General features: G+C 44.3%; 1 protein-coding gene across 5 annotated transcripts in view; it reads right to left on the reverse strand.

Annotated features, from left to right (window-relative positions):
• Positions 1-20632, reverse strand: part of LOC141581641 (uncharacterized) — a 208671-nt gene that overhangs the window by 38128 nt on the left and 149911 nt on the right. For 2 of the 5 annotated variants that reach the window (XR_012514402.1, XM_074387747.1), the window contains one exon: positions 1001-20439. The exons of 1 other annotated variant lie outside the window; for it this stretch is intronic. Coding sequence is in view for 3 of the 4 variants with exons in the window: in XM_074387747.1 (XP_074243848.1) it covers positions 20356-20439 (84 nt within the window). In the remaining variant the exon portion in view is untranslated. Of the gene's footprint in view, positions 1-1000; positions 20440-20632 lie in introns of those variants that run through there. 2 more of the 5 variants (XM_074387749.1, XM_074387748.1) reach the window with 2 other exon arrangements.

Here is a 20632-nt window from a genome sequence, read left to right on the forward strand (position 1 = left end):
CGATTTCAAACTTATGATTATTTATTTCTGGAATTTTTCATTTAATATATTTGGACCACAGTTGACCACGGGTAACTAAAATGCAAGAATGGAAGGAGACACCCATGCTCATAGAAGCATTATTCACAATAGCCAAAAAGTGGAAGCAACCCAGATGCCCATTGAGGGAGGAGCAGATAAACAAAATGTGGTCTATACGTACAACGGAACATTATCACACCTTATAAAGGGAGGGAATTCTGACACATGCAACAACATGAATAAACTTTGAGAACATTATACTAAGTAAAATAAATCTGTTACAAAAAGTAAAATACTGCGCGATTCCACTTATATGAGGTGCTTGGTCAAACTCATAGAGACAGAAAGTAAAACGGTGCATCCCAGGGGCTGCAGATAACAGGGGAAATGAGGAGTTATTGTTTGATGAGCACAGAGTTTCAGTTTCGTGAGACTTAAAGCGTTCTAGAGATGGGTGGCGGGACAAACAAATGAACAAAAGTAAAAATAAAACTGAGATTTCGTGAGAGAGCGGGATGGAGACTGGGAATGTCAGCCGAGTTGGCCGACCCGTGGTGTCAGTCACACGTCCATGAGTGTGTTTGAGAAAGTGGATATTTGTCTCGCATCAGCTGCTGGGCTACGTGCTCCACCCCTAACCCCGGCAGATACTCCTCTCGTCAGTGCCCTTCACAGCCACTGGCTTTGCAGTGGGTCACCACCAGAATCCTTCAACTGCAGTTCTCCTGACACAATATTGCCTGCTCCACACAAGACTCCACGTAAGATTTCAGATCAGACAGACCTGGGGTCCAGTCTTGTCCCAGACGTAGCACTCATTAGCACTGTGGCCTTGAGCAAGCTACTTACCTGCTCAGGCAGTAAAAACGCACATAATAATTTGTATCTCATTGAGTTACTGTGAGGATTAAATAATGAATGTAAACTGCTTAGCGCTGTGCCGGACTCAGAGGGGTACTCGATGAATGGTAGTTTTCTGTTTTTTTTTCCTCTGAGAGTAGCTAATATTTATTGAGTGCTTACTATATTCCTGACACAACACTAGCTGTTTCATACAAATTAACTCATTTAATCTTCACAACAACTCAGTAAGGCCCTTCACAGCTGAAGGAATGAAAAGTAAATTTGTCCGAGATTCCGGAGTGTCAGAGGCAGAATTAAGATAGAATCGAGGCTTGCGGTTCAAAGCCTGACACTTAACCACAGTGCGATACTTCCTCCCACACATGATGTTTCCCTCCTGGAAATGGGCATGTGCCCAGCTAGGACAAAGCTTCCCATTCCTCAGCAAACATTAGACAACGGGGATCCGGAATAACCACAAGTTGTGTGGATGTGCAGAAGGGTGAGCTCCTCAAGGGAATGAGGGCTGTGTCCTGTCTGAGAAGGGAATCTAGCAGGAGAACAGGGTTCCAGAAGGGAATGAGGGGCAGCAGTGCTCAGCACCCCATTCAGTCTCTACCCCATGGCGGGACTTCCTTCTGCGGGGCTAGTTAGCCCCACTGCAGGGCTAACCACCCACTGTGAGATTGGCCACTCTCACGGTGCCTTAGATCATTAGGCTCCTTAGGCAAGGAGGCTGCTGGGTTCAGAGAATCAGGAATCAGAGGCCTCCAGCTCCCAAGAAAGATCCTGAGAAGTAGATCAATTTCGAGTGGGAACCACTGAGATATCAAAATCATCAGTGTCAGACTCCAGCAGCATGACATCATTTGATATTCTCTCCGGAGTACAGCTTTTCTGATGGCTCTGAGACAAAATGGTATTTCATGGAGCCAGACCACTCTTCCTTTTGCTTCTGAAAAGCCTACGCAGGGCATATTCACTGATTCCAACCAAAGGATACAGGTGGCAGTTTCAAAACTGCAGGTGCCCCATGGAGCACAGAAGCTGAAGCACCTTTTTGTCTGACATCCCAGAAAGCCAGGGAGAGGAAGTAACGGGATGGAAAACGATTTCCTTGCTCTGCTGGCTATCCTAAGTTTCAGTAATTTCAGTTTAACTTTTGGATGGTGCTATTTCTTTCCTAAAGAAACTATGCATCCAAACACCAGTGCCTGCATTAATATACATGCTGTGAAAAGAAACAAATGAATCACAAACCAGGCTGGAAAGGTCTTGTATGAGCACTGAACATTCTTTATATTTTTAAATTCTTTAATGGGATTACACCAGAATCCACGAGGTAGGATGGGGGATGGTCAGACGGTGCAGGTTATTTCACAACTGTGCTAGGAAGAGGTAAATGCCTCGGCACAGCCCCTCACCCTTTTGTTGTTCTGTTGCCCCTGGATTTTGTCAATAACATAAAATTGGATACTATAAGAGGACCTTCTCCCCCATTGAGTTAAAGATGAGCACCGATAAAAACAGACCAGAAAGTTTAGATAGATCAGTGGCCATAGGCCCGTCTTGAAATGTAGGCTCTGCACTGCATATATGAATGGCATGTGGAATTTTTATACGCCAGGCATTGAATCAATTGCTTAGTTAGGCCTATGTGAGCATTGCTGAACTCTAGATAACGGCAAGTTTGCCATTTTAAAAGTGATTTATCTTGCATGACTTCAAAATAACCTTGAATGAAACCAGGAAAAAGAAGATTTATTGTTATCCCAATTTTACAGGAAAAACCTGGGCTCAGAGCAACTAAATGACTTGTGGTGGGTGTAGGATTCTGCTACCTGTCTCTGGAATGCAAATCCTACCAGGCCACAGTGCATTTCTACTAATGATTGGAAACTCTCCTTAAGCCTCCCAAAGATGTAGGGGCTCCTGCATTCTCAATGTAGCAGGAAGGTGTTGTCCGGTAGGAACCAGGATGGAGACATGAATGGTTTGGGTCACAAACTTGCTGCCTCCATAGGGTCCGGTTGCCCTGAGATTCCCTGGGCTTTGGGAATATGGTAGCTTATCAGGAGCATTAGTGTAGGTTCTTTTTCTAGAATCATAGCTGTAGAATTTGAAAACTAAAAGAAACTTCAGAAGTTTCTCAGGCTAGCTATCACAAAGGCAAGAAATGAGACTCAGAGGTTAATTGACTGACCCAAGGCCACACAGCTAGTATAGAGTGAGTACCTGGTCAGATAAATCTTAGGTGCCTGGTCCAGGGTACTTTTCTCTGCCTCGTGTATTGGTTTCTTTCTGCTGGCTGCAATCTGTGGGCCAATGAAATGATTAAAAGGAGACCATAGAACATTGTGGTTTGGAGCATGGCCTTTGGAGTAGGCGAGACCCAAATTTGCATTCTGACTCTGTTGTACAATGGCTGTGCACCGAGTGGCAAGTTCAAGGCAGGAAGAAGCAGGAGTGGCAGGGTCAGGTTGGCCAACGCTATCCTTTTTCCTCATGAAGGGAAAATTCATTCTGGAAGCTGCTCACAGGAGTTTTCTTCTTATATTCCAGAATGGGGTACACTGCCCTTGCATTGTGCCAAACCCCTGTTAACCTCAATAGGGAAGGCACCAGTTTAAAGGAGGCCGAAGAGACCTAGAGCCAGCGAATGAGACATGGTTTTTGATTAGGGGCTTACATACAGGGTAGGGAATCCAGTGGCAGCAGGTTGGAGGGGAGAACCATTGTCTGTACTGAAAGAGTTCAGTGGCAGTGAGCTGGACAGCTTAGCAGCACAGCCCAATGGTGGCAGTCTGGACAGAACTGCAACCACTTGCAAACAGCATACGGTTCACACAGTATTTTCAGTTAACGCCCTCCCACCAATGACCTCCACCTGGTAACCTTCAATTAACCCAAAACGCAGGACCTCAATCACCTGTATGGCCCATGTTCCATGGGATAGGCCAGGGGTTTATCATAGACAAGGAATGAATCTCTGGCCTGGGCACTCCCAGATTCTCTAGCACAAAACACACCTTCAAGTGCATCTGCCATACAGAGTCATTCCAAGAATGTGCTTAAATTATTGCAGTTAGGTGCCTACACCTTGTTTAGCTGCAAGGGAAAATGCACCATTAAGCTCAGGCCTCTGCAGTAGGCAGCAACAGAGTAGGAGTCGGGACTCGGCTTATAGGGGTCAGTCAAGTGTCTGCCTCAGTTCACTCCCTGAATTTCAGGAAGTAGGTGGGTGGGCCGTAGTCCATAACTTAGCCCTATGTGTTGGAAAAGGTAATCCAGAGAGGCAGGATGGGATTCTTCCTTCTACATGACCATTCTATCTTCATTTCCCAGGACCACCTGTGGAAATAGTAATAGTCTTTCTCTAGGAGCAAGTTATTGGGACTTTGGGGAAGAGAAAATGAGGTCATGGTTATTGAAAGTACTTGAATGAAATATAAAAACCTTTCTGAAATACAAAATTTTGTACTGTCACCCAAATATCAGCCGGGGGGAGTTCCTACTCTTTAAGAATCAGTTAAAATGAGCTCAAGTCTTGGTGCTCTTAAGGTTGTCTCCAGAATGTCTTCACAGAAGGAGATTTGTGTTCTCGTAGTCACCCCCAGCATGCAGTTCCGTTTGGGCTGCCTGTGAGTTCAGTACCTGTTGACCCAGTTGACCCAGACATGGATCTCAGGGTTGCTTTTTAATTTCCACCAGCCTCTCCCCAAGCTCTAGGTATGCGCATTTTACTAAGAAATGAGTCCAGCTCTGGGCCAGCTGACATCAAAGCCAAGGAAAATTCAGTGGAGGAAAGCAAACTAGACACACCATAGTTCTTACAATAGCATAGTTAGAATTAGATCTTTAAATTGCATTTTCCCCTTCTGGGCAGGCTGAGTCTATTTTACAAAGACTCTGTCATTGTGCAATGCTGGGTTCTCAGAGCAGAGTGGGTATTTAATAAATTAAATAAGAACGAGGAGGACAATCTTCAATCAGGAAGCAACCACTCAAATATTTGAGACCTTTTGAGAAAGTTTGCAGGATAAGATTGGCATTTTCTTCTTGAATCCTTCCTGTTCTCACATGAAAATGTTTCTTACTGTTATATTGGTGAAGGGAATAGTTTTCTGTGTGGAACTCCAGTCACTTCCCATGGGTCAGTGAGATTTTGCTTTATGTGTACATATATACATAAGTATTTAAATATTTGCCTCGAATTTGTTATCTCTTCCTACCACCCCAGCCATTTACCAAGATTCATTGCAGGCTGTTTGTGCTGCATTCCTGAGATTGCTTTCGAGAAAGCAGCACCAGGATCTTAGGCCACAAATAAAGACACTGAATTTTTTTTTCTTTTCCAGTGAGGAATTTCTCTGGGTCCAGAACGTGCCCATATCCTTACTGTGGCTCTGTTTCCTTCAGTGAAGAGTGGAATTGTTAATATTCTGATGGCTTAATGCCCTGAAGACTCTCTGATGAGCAATTTTCAGGCAGTTTGTGTAGGAAACAGCCTGGCAATGGCCTCAGGAAGTCTGGCTGTAATTTCTAAAGGTGCTGTGATCAGACAGAACATGGAGATAATTTCACTACTGATGGAATAGAGAAAATATCTTTCTAGGACCAGAATGGGAAAGGAACTTGTGTCAGACCACTCTAGTTGATGGGTCAGATTACTTAATAGGTCTATCAGCTCGTTCACTGAAGGCCCTGATAGATTTCAGCTGTATTTCTTTGGCAGGGCGAAGGAGGAAGGAGGATGGCTGGGAGGAACTTAAGCACTTTCACCTGTGTTAATGTTTCCTCCTTCTGTGCTGAAATGTAAGATCCCTCCTTGGAGGAATCAGAAGTGGAAGCAATAGTTAGGTTTCATAGCTCATCACCCTGCAGGTGGGAGCTCAGGGCAACAGGGAAAAATCAAGTGGGGCCATGAGGAGATGAGAAGAAATGTATTCAAGATGTTTATGATCATGTGTGAAACTGATTTCCAGAAAGTTGCTGTACATGACCTTATTAAAGGGTATGTTAAACAACTGCTTTATTCAAACGACGCCCCCAAATAATTTCCATCAGTGGGTGATGAGAAACTGAGTTTTGCATGACATTCTTCCTCTAAAAGGAAGAACCTACCCCAAACCCATTTTTTAGATGAAGAAACTGAAGTTTAAGAAAACAGTTGTGTTGGGCATGGTGACTCACACCTGTAATCCCAGCACTTTGAGAGGCCAAGGCAGAGGATCACTTGAGGACAGGAGCTTAAGACCACCCTGGGCAACATGGTGAGAATCCATCTCTCTCTACAAACACACACACACACACACACACACACACACACACACACACACACACAAATTAGCTGGACATGGTGGTATGCACCTGTAGTACAAGCTGCTTGAGAGGCTGAGGTGGGAGGATCAGTTGAACCCAGGAGTTTGAGGCTGCAGTGAGCTATGATCCCACAACTGTGCTCCAGCCTCCATGAAAGAGTGAGACTCCATCTTGAAAAAATAAAAAATATGAAAAAGAAGACATTTGTTTACACAAAAGAACAAGAGTGGCGAGAATCATTTAAATCATGTTAAGATAATTATTGTTTTCCTGCCTCAGTGGCTAGGGTTGAGGGGACCCTGAGGGTGGCTGACAGAGTCAGGCTGATTGTCTCACTTTGATGTTTCACTGAGTGGCCTAGGCCAAACTGTCACTGTAGCAGAATAGATGTTCCTAACAGTACAATTTTCCCAGATGAATTTCTTCCCATTCCAACCACATTAAACTGTTTATTATACCACTCTCCAAATATGGCATTTTCTTGGCTGTTTTTGTGCCTTTGCCCATTCTCAGCAATTTATTTCCTCATTTTCTCCTCTGGGAAAGCCCCTATTCAAGACCCTTGTCGGGGACACCCCTTCTAGGGAGCCTTTGTTGATGCCTTAGCCACTTCCCAATGTTTTCATTATAGCCCCCAAGAGTTCAGCACTCTGAAAATTGTCAATATCTGATCAGGTGTCTCCACCTCTCCCTGTCCTATGTTCATAGCCTAAGGACAGTAACCTGGGCCTTTTCCTCTCCATAGACTTGTGCCTCAACAGTGCCTGACACCGAAAATGCTTGTTGGATTCATTATTCCATCACTCAGTCCCTCCATTCCCAAAGCTGAAAAAGCACCAGTGACATAACAACTCCCAGAGAAACCTGGATCGATTCACTCTCATCATGCTTAGCCTCTTGAGGGGGTTGCAAGGAGTTCACTGAAAGAAACCCAAAGCTGCTTAAGTGTGCTCAGGTGGCTGGAATTTTATGTTCAGATTGTACTCAAACTATCAACATGTACCAGGCCCTTCCCAGCCACCATCTCATTGAACCATCACAACATCACTGTGAAAAGGTGCTACATTTGAGGAACTGAGGGAAAGTGAAATAATGAACTTGGCTCAGGTATGTCACAGAGCTCCCAAATCCTACTGCTGAATATGGATCTGCCTGGGACATTGTATTTGTTTGTTTGTTTGTTTGTTTTTAAGACGGGGTTTCACCATATTGGTCAGGCTGGTCTCGAACTTCTGACCTCAGGTGATCCACCCGCCTCAGCCTCCCAAAGTGCTGGGATTACAGGTGTGAGCCACCGCACCCGTCTCATCGTATTTGTAATAATTAATATTTGCACACAGAGCTCCCTGAAATGGCAAAGCTACATATGGATCTTGGTCAGCTGAAGGCTACAGGTGGTGCTGTTGACAGTTCAGTTATATTTTCCTTTAATGCATCCACCATGGCACACCATAAGTGGTGTGAGGATGGCAGGAGGAGAAGGCTGGGCATGGTGACTCTGCCGGGACTAAGCCTTGTTTTCATCTCCAGGCTTAGAATAAGAATCCTAAATGGGGTCAGGCTTGGAGGCTTGGATTGGGGTTGAGTGTTCAGGCAATCTATTTGGAAAGACACCCAAGGACCTCCCAGAACAAGGGTATCTGTAATGGCTACAAGCAGCAGTGTCATTGTTGAAGACAAGTTTGATGAGCTACACACACACACACACACACACACACACACACACACACTCACTCTCTCTCTCTCTCTCTCTCTCTCTCTCACACACACACACACTCTTCCCCAAACAATTGCTTGCTGGAGACCAGGTAAGTATCAAGGGGAAAGGTCCTGTGTGGGGCCTGCCAAGAGGCAGCACAGCTGACTCCAAAGCAACTCCAGTAGGAGGAAGCCCCGTGGGGGCCAAATGCTGGGCTCCTGCCCTGTGTTTACGAAGAGTTCTGAGCCAGAGTTTGGGGTGGGAGGGGAGGCTTCTATCTGTTCTTTGCCACCCCTAGGCAGTGGTCAGAGCCTGGGATTTGTCTGGGCTTTGCAACCCCGGGGATTTTGCTGCTTGCTCCAGACCAAAGAGCTGCCAGGAGGCCCCCCAAAATTCTTGAGAACAAAGAGGCAATAAACACATGCTGAAACCTTTTACCAGCTGGCTCTGTCCCAAACCAAAATGAGAAATGAATTGCTGGAGCGAGCGAGCGAGCGAGAGAGCGAGAGCGAGAGCGAGAGCGAGAGCGAGAGAGAGAGAGAGAGAGAGAGAGAGAAAGTCTTAAAGTCAACCGGAAAGAAAAACCCTGTTTTAGATGGCAATGTTCAGTTGGGACCATGCAAAGTTGTGGTCAAATTAATACAGCAAATCTCATTTCTACAAATGGATCCTCTACAAATTTTTTAAATTGACCAAATAAGCTATTAAATCTTAGCACTTGACGTTTCCATAAATACTAACATTACTGGGTGGAAAGGTAAAGTATTTGTTCAACCTGAGAATGGTTTTTGTTGTTGTTGTTTTATTTACATTTGTTTATTGAAACAAGGTCTTGCTCTGTCGCCCAGGCTGGAGTGCAGTGGCATGATCACAGCTCACTGCAGCCTCAACCTCCTGGGCTGAAGTGATCCTTCCATCTCAGCCTCCTGAGTAGCTGGGACTACAGGCTTGCATTACCACATTCACCTAATTTAAAAATAATTTCTTTTTGTAGAGAAGGAATCTCACTATGTTACCCAGGCTGGTCTTGAACTGCTGGTCTCAAGCAATTCTTCCATCTCAGCCTCTCAAAGTTTTGGGATTACAAGTGTGAGCCACTGTGGCCAGCTGAGAATGTGCTTTTTGAATAGGGAAGACCATCATCATATCATCATCATCATCATCATCATCATCATCATCATCATCATCGTCCTTTACTAAGTATCACTTATTAACAAGGCAATCTTCTGGAAGCTTGCAGTTAGTATCCATAATTTTTATAACATTGCTGGGTTGCTATCCTTGCCCACATTTTACAGAAGAAAGTCGTGTTAAGAGGACATAAGTAACTTGTTGAAAATCACACAGCTGGAATTTGACTTCGTCCTTCAGACTCCAAAATCCATGCTATTTCTGCAGCTCTTCTCTGTGTGCAAATATTTATTATTACAAATGCAATGTCCCAAGCCAGATCAACATTCAGTAGTAGGATATGGGAATGACTGTTTTCTCAAGGTATTGGCTTTTAATAGAGAAGTTCAGGTGGGTGTGCGGTTACCTAAACAGTGAATCCAGGAGCCAGAGACCAGATTCCATTGCTGGTTCTTGATGACTTTTTCTGTTCTCTTTGGTAAAACAAATATGAGGATATGTGCCCTTACCCTCTATCTTACAAGACTTGGTGAATTCATGTCTGAAGTTTTTTCCAATACCTTAGAAATAGTTATTCACACATTTTGCTAGTTGTTGTTTTGATTATTTGCTTAGTTTTGGATTTAAGTCAGACCATTTGTACTTTGTGTTTAATAGAGCTGAAGCTTTTGGAGGGGTCTAGGTGAGAGGCTTTATCTGTGAGCTTTAGGGATGGTATGATTCACAGCCTGAGGAGGTTAGCTGGCTCACCACCTGGAAACCTTTTTGAGGCCTTCGTCTTCCATGAAGGAGTTTGATACCAGAGAATCCTCAGGGTGTCTAGGTGGTTACCTGTTCCTGTCTTGTAGGAAGGGGATCAACCAGGAAGAGTGTCCAAATATAATGTGGCTCATCACAGATGAGTCTGAACACTTGATATAAAACAATGAGAATAAAACCAAGCAACTTATACGCATCTGGCCTTTTAAGAAAATAAGTTGGCCAGGCACAATGGCTCATGTCTATAATTCCAGCACTTTGGGAGGCCAAGGCAGGCAGATCACGAGTTCAAGAGATCGAGACCATCCTAGCTAACATGATGAAACCCCATCTCTACTAAAAATACAAAAATTAGCTGGGCGTGGTGGTGTGCTCCTGTAGTCCCAGCTACTCAGGAGGCTAAGGCAGGGAAATCACTTGAACCTGGGAGGCAGAGGTTGCAGTGAGCCAAGATCGCACCACTTCACTCCAGCCTGGTGACAGAATGAGACCTGTTGCTGTGTCCCCACCACACACACAAAAACAAATAAATAAAAGAGAAAAGAAAATGAGTCAAACCAAGCAACAAACAACCACCAAAAATCCTTTCGGGACTTTCCTAACATGATCATTTGAGTGAAATAATTTTCAGCTATATATGTTACATTGCTGAATATCTATCTGCCAATCCTCTGTGAGGACACAGAAAAAGCACAATCTCCATGGAGCCCCAAAATAGACAATATTAACTAACACTACTTTAAAGACATTTACACAAACCAGTAATTCTTAGAACAATTCTACTAATATAGCCTTTTCAAGATGAGGAAACTCAGCACAGAGATGGTAAACAACTCATACGTGAGACAGCTTGCGTTGTTCATACTTGGTTCATGTATGATTCATTTATTGGTTCAATAAATATTTATTGGCTTCTCTGTCTGGATGCTGTTCTAGGCACTGGCTGTGCAGCAGTGAACAGACCCATGGCAGATCCCTGAACACATGGAGCTTATGTTTGGGTGGGAGGCAACTCTCAGAATGCAAATGTTATACATAGTGTGACATCAGTGCCTTCTCTATCAGTCCCTTTTGCATTGCTATAAAGAAATACCCAAGATTGGGCATTTTATAAAGAAAAGAGGCTTATTTGACTCATGGCTCTGCAGCCTGTACAAGCATGGCACCCCCATCTGCTTGGCTTCTGGTGAGGTCTCAGGAAGCTTTTACTCATGGCAGAAGGTGAAGGTGGAGCAGGCATGTCACCTGGCAAAAGAGGGAGCAAGAGAGGGAGGAGGAGGTGCCAAGCCCTTAAACAACCAACTCTCACATGAACTAATAGAAAATTCACTCATTACCAAGGGGATGGCACCAAGCCATTCCTGATGAATCTGCCCCCATGACCCAAACACCTCCCACTAGGCCCCACCTCCAACGTTTGGAATTACATTTCAACATGAGATTTGGAGGGGGACACACATCTTCGGAAGCACGTGGCTGGCAAAGGCTTTTTTTTTTTTTTTTTTTTTTTAGTGGGTGCATGCTTTAGCAAATTAATTTTGTACCACTGAGTTCCATAGTAACAGACATTGAGTTGCTGTCTTATTATACCTCACGTGCATTCATGTGAGGGGGTGTTTGAGAACTGTGGGCTCTTTTTACAGATTATGAAACTATTGGCCATTTGCTAATTAAGACATTTTGCCTGATAAAGCAAAAAGTATTTCATTTGGGAAAAGGGAGGGTCTCCGCAAGGAAGAAAGCCTGAAACTGAGCTCTCAGTATGGACTTCTTGGTTCAATCCTTCTGTCAACACTGTAGGCTGCTTTGCTTTTCCTGGATTTGTGCTGATTTGGTGTGAGCTGCATTCAGTGGCGGATGAGAAATGTGGGGAGACTGGTTCTCTAAGCATCCAAATACCTCTCTCCCTTTGACGTTAGCTCCCAGCACTTCTTGCCGTCACAGCAACAAAGACCATGGGCTCCTTTTCTTTTCTTTTTTCTTTTCTTTTCCTTCCTTCCTTCATTTTCTCTTTTCTTTTTTTCTTTCCCTTTCTTTCTTTTCTTTCTTTTTCTTTCTTTCCTTCCTTCCTTCCTACCTTTTTTCTTTCTCCTTTTCTTTCTTTTCTTTTTCTTTGGCAAGTCTCCCTCTTTCGCCCAGGCTGGAGTGCAGTGGCATCACCATCTCAGCTCACCACAACCTCTGCTTTCCAGGTTCAAGCAATTCTTCTGCCTCAGCCTCCCAAGTAGCTGGAATTAGAGGTACCCACACCATACCTGGCTAATTTTTGTATTTTCAGTAGAGACAGGGTTTCATCATGTTGGCCAGGCTGGTCTTGAACTCCTGACCTCAAGTGATCTGCCTGCCAAGGCCTCCCAAAGTGCTGGGATTACAGATGTGAACCACTGTGCCTGGCCTATGGGCTCCTTTTCTTATGCCCAACTTTTCAAAGAACTGGCTTACTTAAGTGCTTGCCAAATATAGAATGGATAAGTGAAAAGATCCCAAGACCAAGACTCATGATAACTAGTTTCTAGTCTTAACTCTTTAGTAACTGAAAACTTGGTCAGTGCTCAGGGTTTCTGGGCCTCCATATCCTTGTTTTTGAGATGAGAAAGTGAGATCTCAGGTCGCTTCAAACTCAGACCACTGCATATGGTCTCTGCTCCAGGAATTCTTATTTGTAATAATAATAGCTTGTAACTTACATTGTACTTCTGCCTCATAGTGAATCCTAAATGATAAATCCCAGGTAGAATCAACTATGACTTTCTATAGAGTGCCAAGGAGCTGAGAGGTGTCTTTGTCAGGAAAGAGGAAAATTGTATTATTGTTATTGCTATGATTATCAATCATTTATTGGACACCTTGGAATATTCCAGGAACTGTGACAAGTGCTTTATATATATTATCTCCTTTGATCTTTCAACAATACTGTGATTTACTCCTTTAATTTTCCTCATTTTATTAACAAGTAAACCAAAGCTCAGAGAGGTTAATCAACTTATCCAGGCTCATTAACAAGTGGTAGAGAGGGATCAAAACTAGGTTTTTGTGGTTTCAAAATCTGTGTTTCAGAAAAAATATGTGTCAAATAGGTAGGTACTCTGCGCCCAAATGGTGTGTGTGTGTGTGTGTGTGCACATGCGCATGCATGTGCACGTGCACACAGGTATATGAAGGTGTTGCTGTCTTGCTGTGAGAGCACTTCTTTTTCCTTTTATCTGCCTCAATTTTGCAGTGGGAAGGTCTGTCCATCCCCTGGAGAATACCAGACTTTGGGAAATACCTACAGCTGAAACAAAGCCCTTTCCCGTTAGACCTGTTTAAGCCAAGCCAAGGTGTGATAGTAACTGGATGCTTCACATAAACAAAAGGATAAATGAAGGGCAAGTGGGAATCCTACCTACCTGCCTGGCTTTCACAGTAGTAAGAGCCTTAATAGGGGCATCAGCAATCTGTATATAAGAACCTAAAATGATTCCCAGAGGGGTAACTAGAATTGTTAAAAGTTTTGACAATTTTTGTGACCATTAATTGTAGTTGCTGAAATGCCGAAACATAAAGAAGACAACTTCATTCAACTCTTCAATCTCAAGATTACCACCTTTCTGTACAGAGAAGGGAACACATTTAGGCATCCATGAGGCCTTGATTTCAAACAAATTTGTCTTGATTTCGGTTAACACTAACAAAGTTGCCATTGATGGAAACCAACGGCATTAAAACCCAGAGCACATCCACCAGCATGAGAAAATTAATCAGATGATGACTGCTTTGAGAAAAGGGCTCTGTGCTGGGACACACTGGGCTGTCTCCTCAGTGTAGTCCCAGGACTTCATTATAAACCTCAGCCCCACCTCACACGGCGCCTCCTCAGCATGACTCACTCGCAAAATCGCCCCTGCTGGTGGGACAGCCAGCCTCTAACAATAGATTTGTTGTGCTGTTTCACGGTAAAAAAAAAAAAAAAAACATGCCGTAAACCAAAGACTTAATGCCCAACTGGTGGCTGGGACACCCTGGTGAAGAGGACCCAATAAATGGATAGTTGCGCGGGTTTTGTTCCATGCGGCCCACACCAGCCCACTGGCTGTTCATAGTATGTTCATCTAGTTTTACTGCAGAGCCCCTCTAGGCCGACCTCCTAACTGAAAACTTCATACACCTTTGACGTAAATGTTCAGCGTGCTGGTGTTTACTCCTGCTGCTGGGTGCACAAAACAGCTGCTGATACCTCGTGTTCTCCTTACCTTGATCCCCTCTCTGCCCCAGTCAGCCTCTGCAGGCCTCTCTGAACCTCATGGTCTGAGTTTGAGGGGAACCCAGGGCTTGCTTTCTTATTTTACAGATGGGAATACAGAGGCTCAGAGACCCCGTGTGCCTTGTCCGGGTTCCAGCGCTAAGTCTAGAAACTAGCTGTCATGTCATATCCCTTGGTCTTGGGATATTTTCAATTATCCATTCAACATGTGACAAGCATTTCAATAAGCCAGCTCTTTGAGGAGCTGGGAACAGGGGGATGAAAGGGGCTTCTGCCCTGAGGAGCCCTTGCTTTGTTGTTACTATGGCAAGAAGCGCTAGGAGCTAACATCAAAGGAAAGAGGCCTTTGGATGCTTAGGAAGAATCTCCCCACATTTCCTATCCTCTGAATGCAGCTCAAACCAAATCAGTACAAATCCACTAAATAAAACCACCAGAAAACAAGGACAAAGTGACAGAGGCCAAGAGCACCGACAAAAGTGCCTTCTTATCCATCCTGGAGCTAAGCTGAAGAGCGGCCCCAAGTGACCAACTGTGGGACTCATGGCTGGGCCTTGTCCCCCACCCCAGCACAGCCTCGGATGAATCACACACCAGAGAACAACGGGGTTATTTCTCACGAGTCATTTGTCAAGCTGACATCCCTGCCTAGAGTTATTTAGGGCTTTCTAAAGACACTTCTTTCCCTCCCTGCCGCAGGAAGCACCTGCACGGCTGTTGAGTTGTGGTTTTGCTCAATAGCACTTTGATATCCTTTAAGGCCTTCATCAATTACTCTTCTGTCCCTGCCGGCTTGGACTTTGGCTGAGGCAAAGATGGGGAAGCTTAGAAAAGATGATGGTAAGGAAGAGGATGGTGAGTTCCTCTGGGATCTGAGGCCAGCCATTGTCTGGAGGTGGGCTCTCATTGATTTCTGTGGGGGAACCTTCAGGGGAGAGCAGTCTGAGTCCTCGGCCAGCTGGACTTGGAACACAACTGCCATGTTCCCATGAGGATAGGTCTCCCTCCCGGAGCAGAGCTATGCTCTTGCCAGCTGCTTAGAGGAAAAGCAGGCCTGTCAGATGAGTGTAACTGGAGCAAACCTGGTCTTTTGATTCAGCTAAATGACTTAGGCAGAGGGGACCCAGAGAGGGATCAGGGAAGAAAAATGGAAATAATGAGAACACTCAGTGCATGGACCTCTGAAAGCAGTTAGAAGAATTTGAGTTGTCAAATCTAGGGAAGGCAAAGGTGAACTAAGAACTAGCTTTGATTATAGGCAGAACAACGGTGCAGAGATTAGCGAAAATATGGTGTGAGTTGGATGCTTACTTCCATGGCTGCCCGAGGATTTTGCTCCAGTGTGTTGGCCTGTCTGGTTTACTGCATTGTTCTTATTCATGAGGTGGTGGGTTTCCTTCCTTGGAGATTTGCATGAATGGAAATGACATCCTCCCAGCTGGAATGGTTTAGGGAAAGTCTTCATGACACGTGAGTCTCTTCCCTTCAGTTTGCACTGCCCAACATCCCAGTTTGACCCTTATGTCTGAATTAATTTGGCAGCCTCTTGACTAGTTTACAGATGTTCCATCTCTGCCTCCTTCAGTCCACTCTGCCTATGGAGGTCCAACTTATCTTCCTTAAATTCATCTTGGATTATGGCAATGTCCTACTAAAAAATGTTGATGACTATTTATTTATTCATCCAACAAATACTGAGCACCTATTGTCTTGAGCACCTATTATATGCCTACTGCTTACTGCTGGGCATACGACATGGCACAAGGTGCAGTAGGGCCTCATCAAGGCATTCACTCAGCCTTCCTGTCCTTCTCCTGGAACCTTTTAAGGACCCACCATCTGGTTTTAACAGATCTTTCTGACCTTTTACTCACCATAAAACCCTTTCTTCCAGCCTAATCCATTCATCATGATAACCCACCTGGTGTCTTTCTCGTAAACCCAACTTCTTCATAGACTATCTTATTCAGAGTCCATCTCTCCTGTGACGCTAACACAAGTCTCCTTGCCTTTAGGAGGATTTCCGTGGCCACTTGGGTTTTGGAATTCTCTAGCACCTCTGTCCCCACAGCGTTTCTTCCTTGGCACTGGGTATGTTCTCCCTGAGTGGAGAGAACTGGCAGCTGCTGTGCCCACCCTGACTTCCTGCAGCCTCACTCATGGTGGACGAGAGCTGAGACCTGTGGACCTTCTCTCCCTGTCTGTGCTCTGCAGTGGATGGTGACGGGGGCAGCTCAGGTGTTTGCTGGGACTGCCAGAGCACTTGATGCCGTTAAGAAGATGGAGAGGATACTGAATGTCAAAACTTAAAGGGGGAGAAGCTTTGGGATCATTTAATAAAACGACCTTGTTTTGCAGATGTGGAAACTGAGAACCAGCAAAACTGATTTATGCAAAACCACAAGGTGACATAGTAGCAGAGTCAAATCTTGTCCACCGTTAAGTTGAGACTAAAGCTCCCTCCTTATATATTTTATCCTAAAGGTTTCTTCATACATAGTGAACTGTAACCTAATGGATGTGTGAACAGACTGTAACTTGCCCTTCTGCCCATCATCAAGTTTTGGCCAATCAAGGCCACCCAACTGTTTAAATAGTATTCAAATAAGGCAAACGCTGAGTTGTAATCAATCTGGCTATTTCTGTACCTCAATTCTGTTTTCCTTACCTCACTTTCCTTTTCCTGTCCATAAATCTTCTTTGACTCCACAGCAGTGACAGAGTCTCTCTGAACCTATTCTGGTTCTGGGTCTACCAAGTTCATGGGTTCCAGGGATCAGGACGTGAGCAACTCTGGGCAGCCATTATTCTACCTACTACAGGAAAGAGGAAAATGAGGACGAAAACTCCACACATTCTCTCTTGCTTTCTCAATGTCTCTAATCCTCTGTGAGGAGGAAAAGTTAACTTGAAGATGTTCTAGAGCTCTGTATTCAACCTCAGGCTTTTGTTCTGACTCATGGTCTGGTAAATTTGGTCAAGACACAAAGGAAAGGAATAAAGATGCCAAAACACACAGAAAAGAGGTTCACAAATGTTGGCTAAGAGGGTTTAAGAACTAAGGAGACCCTCTAATTTCTCTTTTATTTCTTCTTCTTCTTTTTTTTTTTTAAGACTGAGTCTCACTCTGTTGCCCAGGCTGGAGTGCTGTGGCGTGATGTCGGCTAACTGCAACCTCTGGCTCCCAGGTTCAAGTGATTCTCCTGCCTCAGCCTTCCGAGTAGCTGGGATTACAGGTGCCCACCACCACACCTGGCTAATTTTTGTATTTTTAGTAGATATGGGGTTTCACCATATTGGTCAGGCTGGACTCGAACTCCTGACCTCAAGTGATCTGCCAACGCTGGCCTCCCAAAGTGCTGGGATTACAGGCATGAGACACCATGTCCAGCCGATCCTCTAGTTTCTAATGGCTTGAGAATTCCCCTCTTTAAGGGTATGGGATTTATTTGCAAAAAGGGAGTTTATATGAGACATCTAGATGGAATCCCCTACTTCAAGACCTGTTGGTCATTAAAATCAGCTAATAAGAGTGGAGGCAGTGGGAGAATGTCCCAATTTAAGGAAGGAATCAACCAATCTCAAGTTTGAAGAGTTTACAGACTCATGGTCTCTCAGAGTCTAAAGGACCTTAGGAGCATCCTTGCCCAGCCTCACACCTAACGCAAGATTGCCATAAGACCTTCACCCTTTTTTGTGGGGCTCTGGTTAGGGGTAGAAAATCATCTAGATTCCCTTAGGTCTTCTCTAATTCTCTGACTCCATCACAAATTTCATCTCTAATTAATTATTGGTATTGATCTAAAAATTAGGCAAATGATTCTTTCTGATTTTTTTTCTCTACCAGGATGTTAGGATGTTGATTGTTATAATATCTTCATGTGGAGAGTCTAAACCACATGTAGTATTTCATCCTCACTTATGAGACTGTGAGGACGGGGAGAGGCATGTGAGGGAGGAAATATTTCCTAGCAGACTTGGTGGCCTTCACGGAGGTCTCCTCCTCAGATGTTGCTGTGGCTGTTGTAGACTCTGCCTAGCACCCCTCTCCCACGTCTTCTGGTAACAGACCCAGTTCTGTTGGCTGCATAGAAGGAACATGTCACAGTGAATGGGCCAATCCACATAATTCCTAGGGGAACTTTTCAATCCTTGTGGGTCAGAGGATGCCTATCTACTAAGGTCACAAGCTGCAGGGAGGTGCACTTTGCTGATGGCCATATCCCCACCTTATGGAGAGCGAGCAGGTCTGGGAAGATGGCATCAGACAGGAGCACAAAGAAGAGTGAGGGAGTCCTGAGGGTGTGTTTGGGTCCCTCAGTCCACCATCCTTCATTATGGTTCAGTTACAAGAACAAATACATCTCCCTTTCAGTCTTAAGCTAGTTTAAGATGTATTTCTTCTATTGGCAACCCATGAGTCCTCAGCAATTTAGAATTTTTCATTCTCAGTTTTCCTACTTTCCAGAGAGTTGTAAGAGTGAACTAAAGATCAGAAACTCTTCTTCTCAGAGTCCAACCTACCCTGGTGATGGTTTGGGGAAGAACCTGCAGAAAGCAAGGGCAGGAAATTACCCAGGTAAGAAATCACAACGGTTCTTATATACAGGATCTAGTTGGTGAATGGCAGGGTCCTGTTATGTTTGCTCCTTTTTAGATGTCCACTTGGCTAAAATAAATCATGGCCCCACACTTTCAAAGATCCAGGCCAACCTTGGGGCCCCAAAGTGAGTTTTTGTCTGTCTTGTGGACCTGGTGTTATTTGCGTGGTATAAGTCAGCAAATCCACTTATGTGGTATAAACCAGCAAATCCACTGAGTACTTGCTGGTAAGCCCAACCTTTTGACAAAAGAGGGGGAAGAAAGAAATAAAAGTAGGGGTGGGGGAAGTAAGCTAGATGAATAAGAAGAGATAGAGATGTGACTCCATCAACAAAATACCGATTGAGTATCTTCTATGTGTAAGACTGTGCTAGTTTCAACTTGTCATTCTAAAGCAACACGTAGAACGCTTATTTGTGAATACAGAGACTGAAAGTTAGGTGTGTCTGGTGTAAGAAAAATGCACACCCTGGTATGACCAGCAAGCAACAAAGCCAATAGACAATTACTCAGGAAGGCTTTTAAGGAAGGAACGAGAATGAATGGGCACATGTTTAATCTAGAAATTGAAACATATGGCAAAGTTTTTTGATATGCACTTAAAGCCTGGAACAGTCCAAGAGGTCCTGGGTCTCCCTGAGAGGGAGGCTGTTGAGAAGAGTGTAGGCTGCCTGTGGCTGCTGTGCCAAGGTGGATTACAGGCCTCTGGACGCCACCCACCACATCTGTTTTTCAATAATGCCATGGGGGAGGCAGCATGATCTGTCTACAGGTTTCACATTTTTTTCCTGGCAGAGTTAGTTTTTCGTGTTTGTTTTGTAAAGAAAAAACTTCGTACACCTCTTTTCTTTTTTTTCCTTTTCAATAAACAGTTGAACAAAATGTATACCATTTTGTCCAAACTTTTTAAATGCTCCCAGATTTGAATATAGTGTTTATGTCTGTGGCTTTTGGAAAGTCTGAACAGATCTGAAAGGTCAGAAAATACCTAAACTTTTGACTCTACCCTTCAGCTCACACACTATTGTGTGTGCATTGTTTTATTTTTAAACATGGAAAATGAGGAACTATTCTTTAGACATATCTTGTTCACAGAGCCTTTCCCCTTCTTACAGACTGTACCACCACCCGAAAGCTTGAAAACACCCCAGGAAACCATCCCCTCATTGTGAAAGAACTAATCACCACACACCACTTGGTTTTCCTTCCTGGACGTCATAGGCCATAGCCCTGTCGTTCCCACACTGCCTCTGTCATCATCCCAAGGAGGGTGGCTCTTGATTCAGAGCCTGGGCAGGACAGCCTGTCTCAGCACAGGCTGTTATGTAAGCGGCTGTGGGGAGAGCTGGCAATAAACAAACGTTTTTCCAGCTCTTGTTTTCTCTGCAGCCTTGAAAAATATTTCTCTGGGGCTGCTGCTGTGCTCCTGCAAAAGGATGGCAAATTCCCAGCTTAGAAATGTCTTGTGCTGCATTTCCAGATTCTAAAATCAAAACAAAGTGAACCAGCATGTTCAAAGGAACTGAATTATTGAGAGCCAGGACACATAGATGGGTTTCTCTACAAGCAGCTTTGCAACAGTGTTTCCAAAGGCTCATCCACACATCCTGGTTGCGAATAACCATTGGGAAATTATAAGGTGACTTCAGGGCCACAGAGGGGAGAATCAGAAGATGATAGGAACTCACCTGGGAATGGAGAAGTGATGTTATGGCTGCCAGTGTCAAAGTCAAACTCATTGTACAAACATAGACACTCTACACATGAGAACCATGGGACTGAATATTCGCAGAGTCCGTTTCTCTTCAGGCCACTCCATCTTGGAAACCCAAAGAAGAAACACTTTACGATAGTGGCCTCCACACACACTGCAACTCCCAGTTTTTTCAACCACAGTTCCTCCCACCCAAATAGACAGTTCCTTGTGGGTGTCTTAGAGTCACACTTAGACAGGACAGCCTCCTCATTCACTGGGTAAAAGATTTTCCAGAGCCAAAGCTCTTGCATCCATG

This window comes from Saimiri boliviensis, chromosome 16 (assembly GCF_048565385.1).
Source record: "Saimiri boliviensis isolate mSaiBol1 chromosome 16, mSaiBol1.pri, whole genome shotgun sequence".
In the NCBI taxonomy this organism is placed as follows: Eukaryota; Metazoa; Chordata; class Mammalia; order Primates; family Cebidae; genus Saimiri; species Saimiri boliviensis.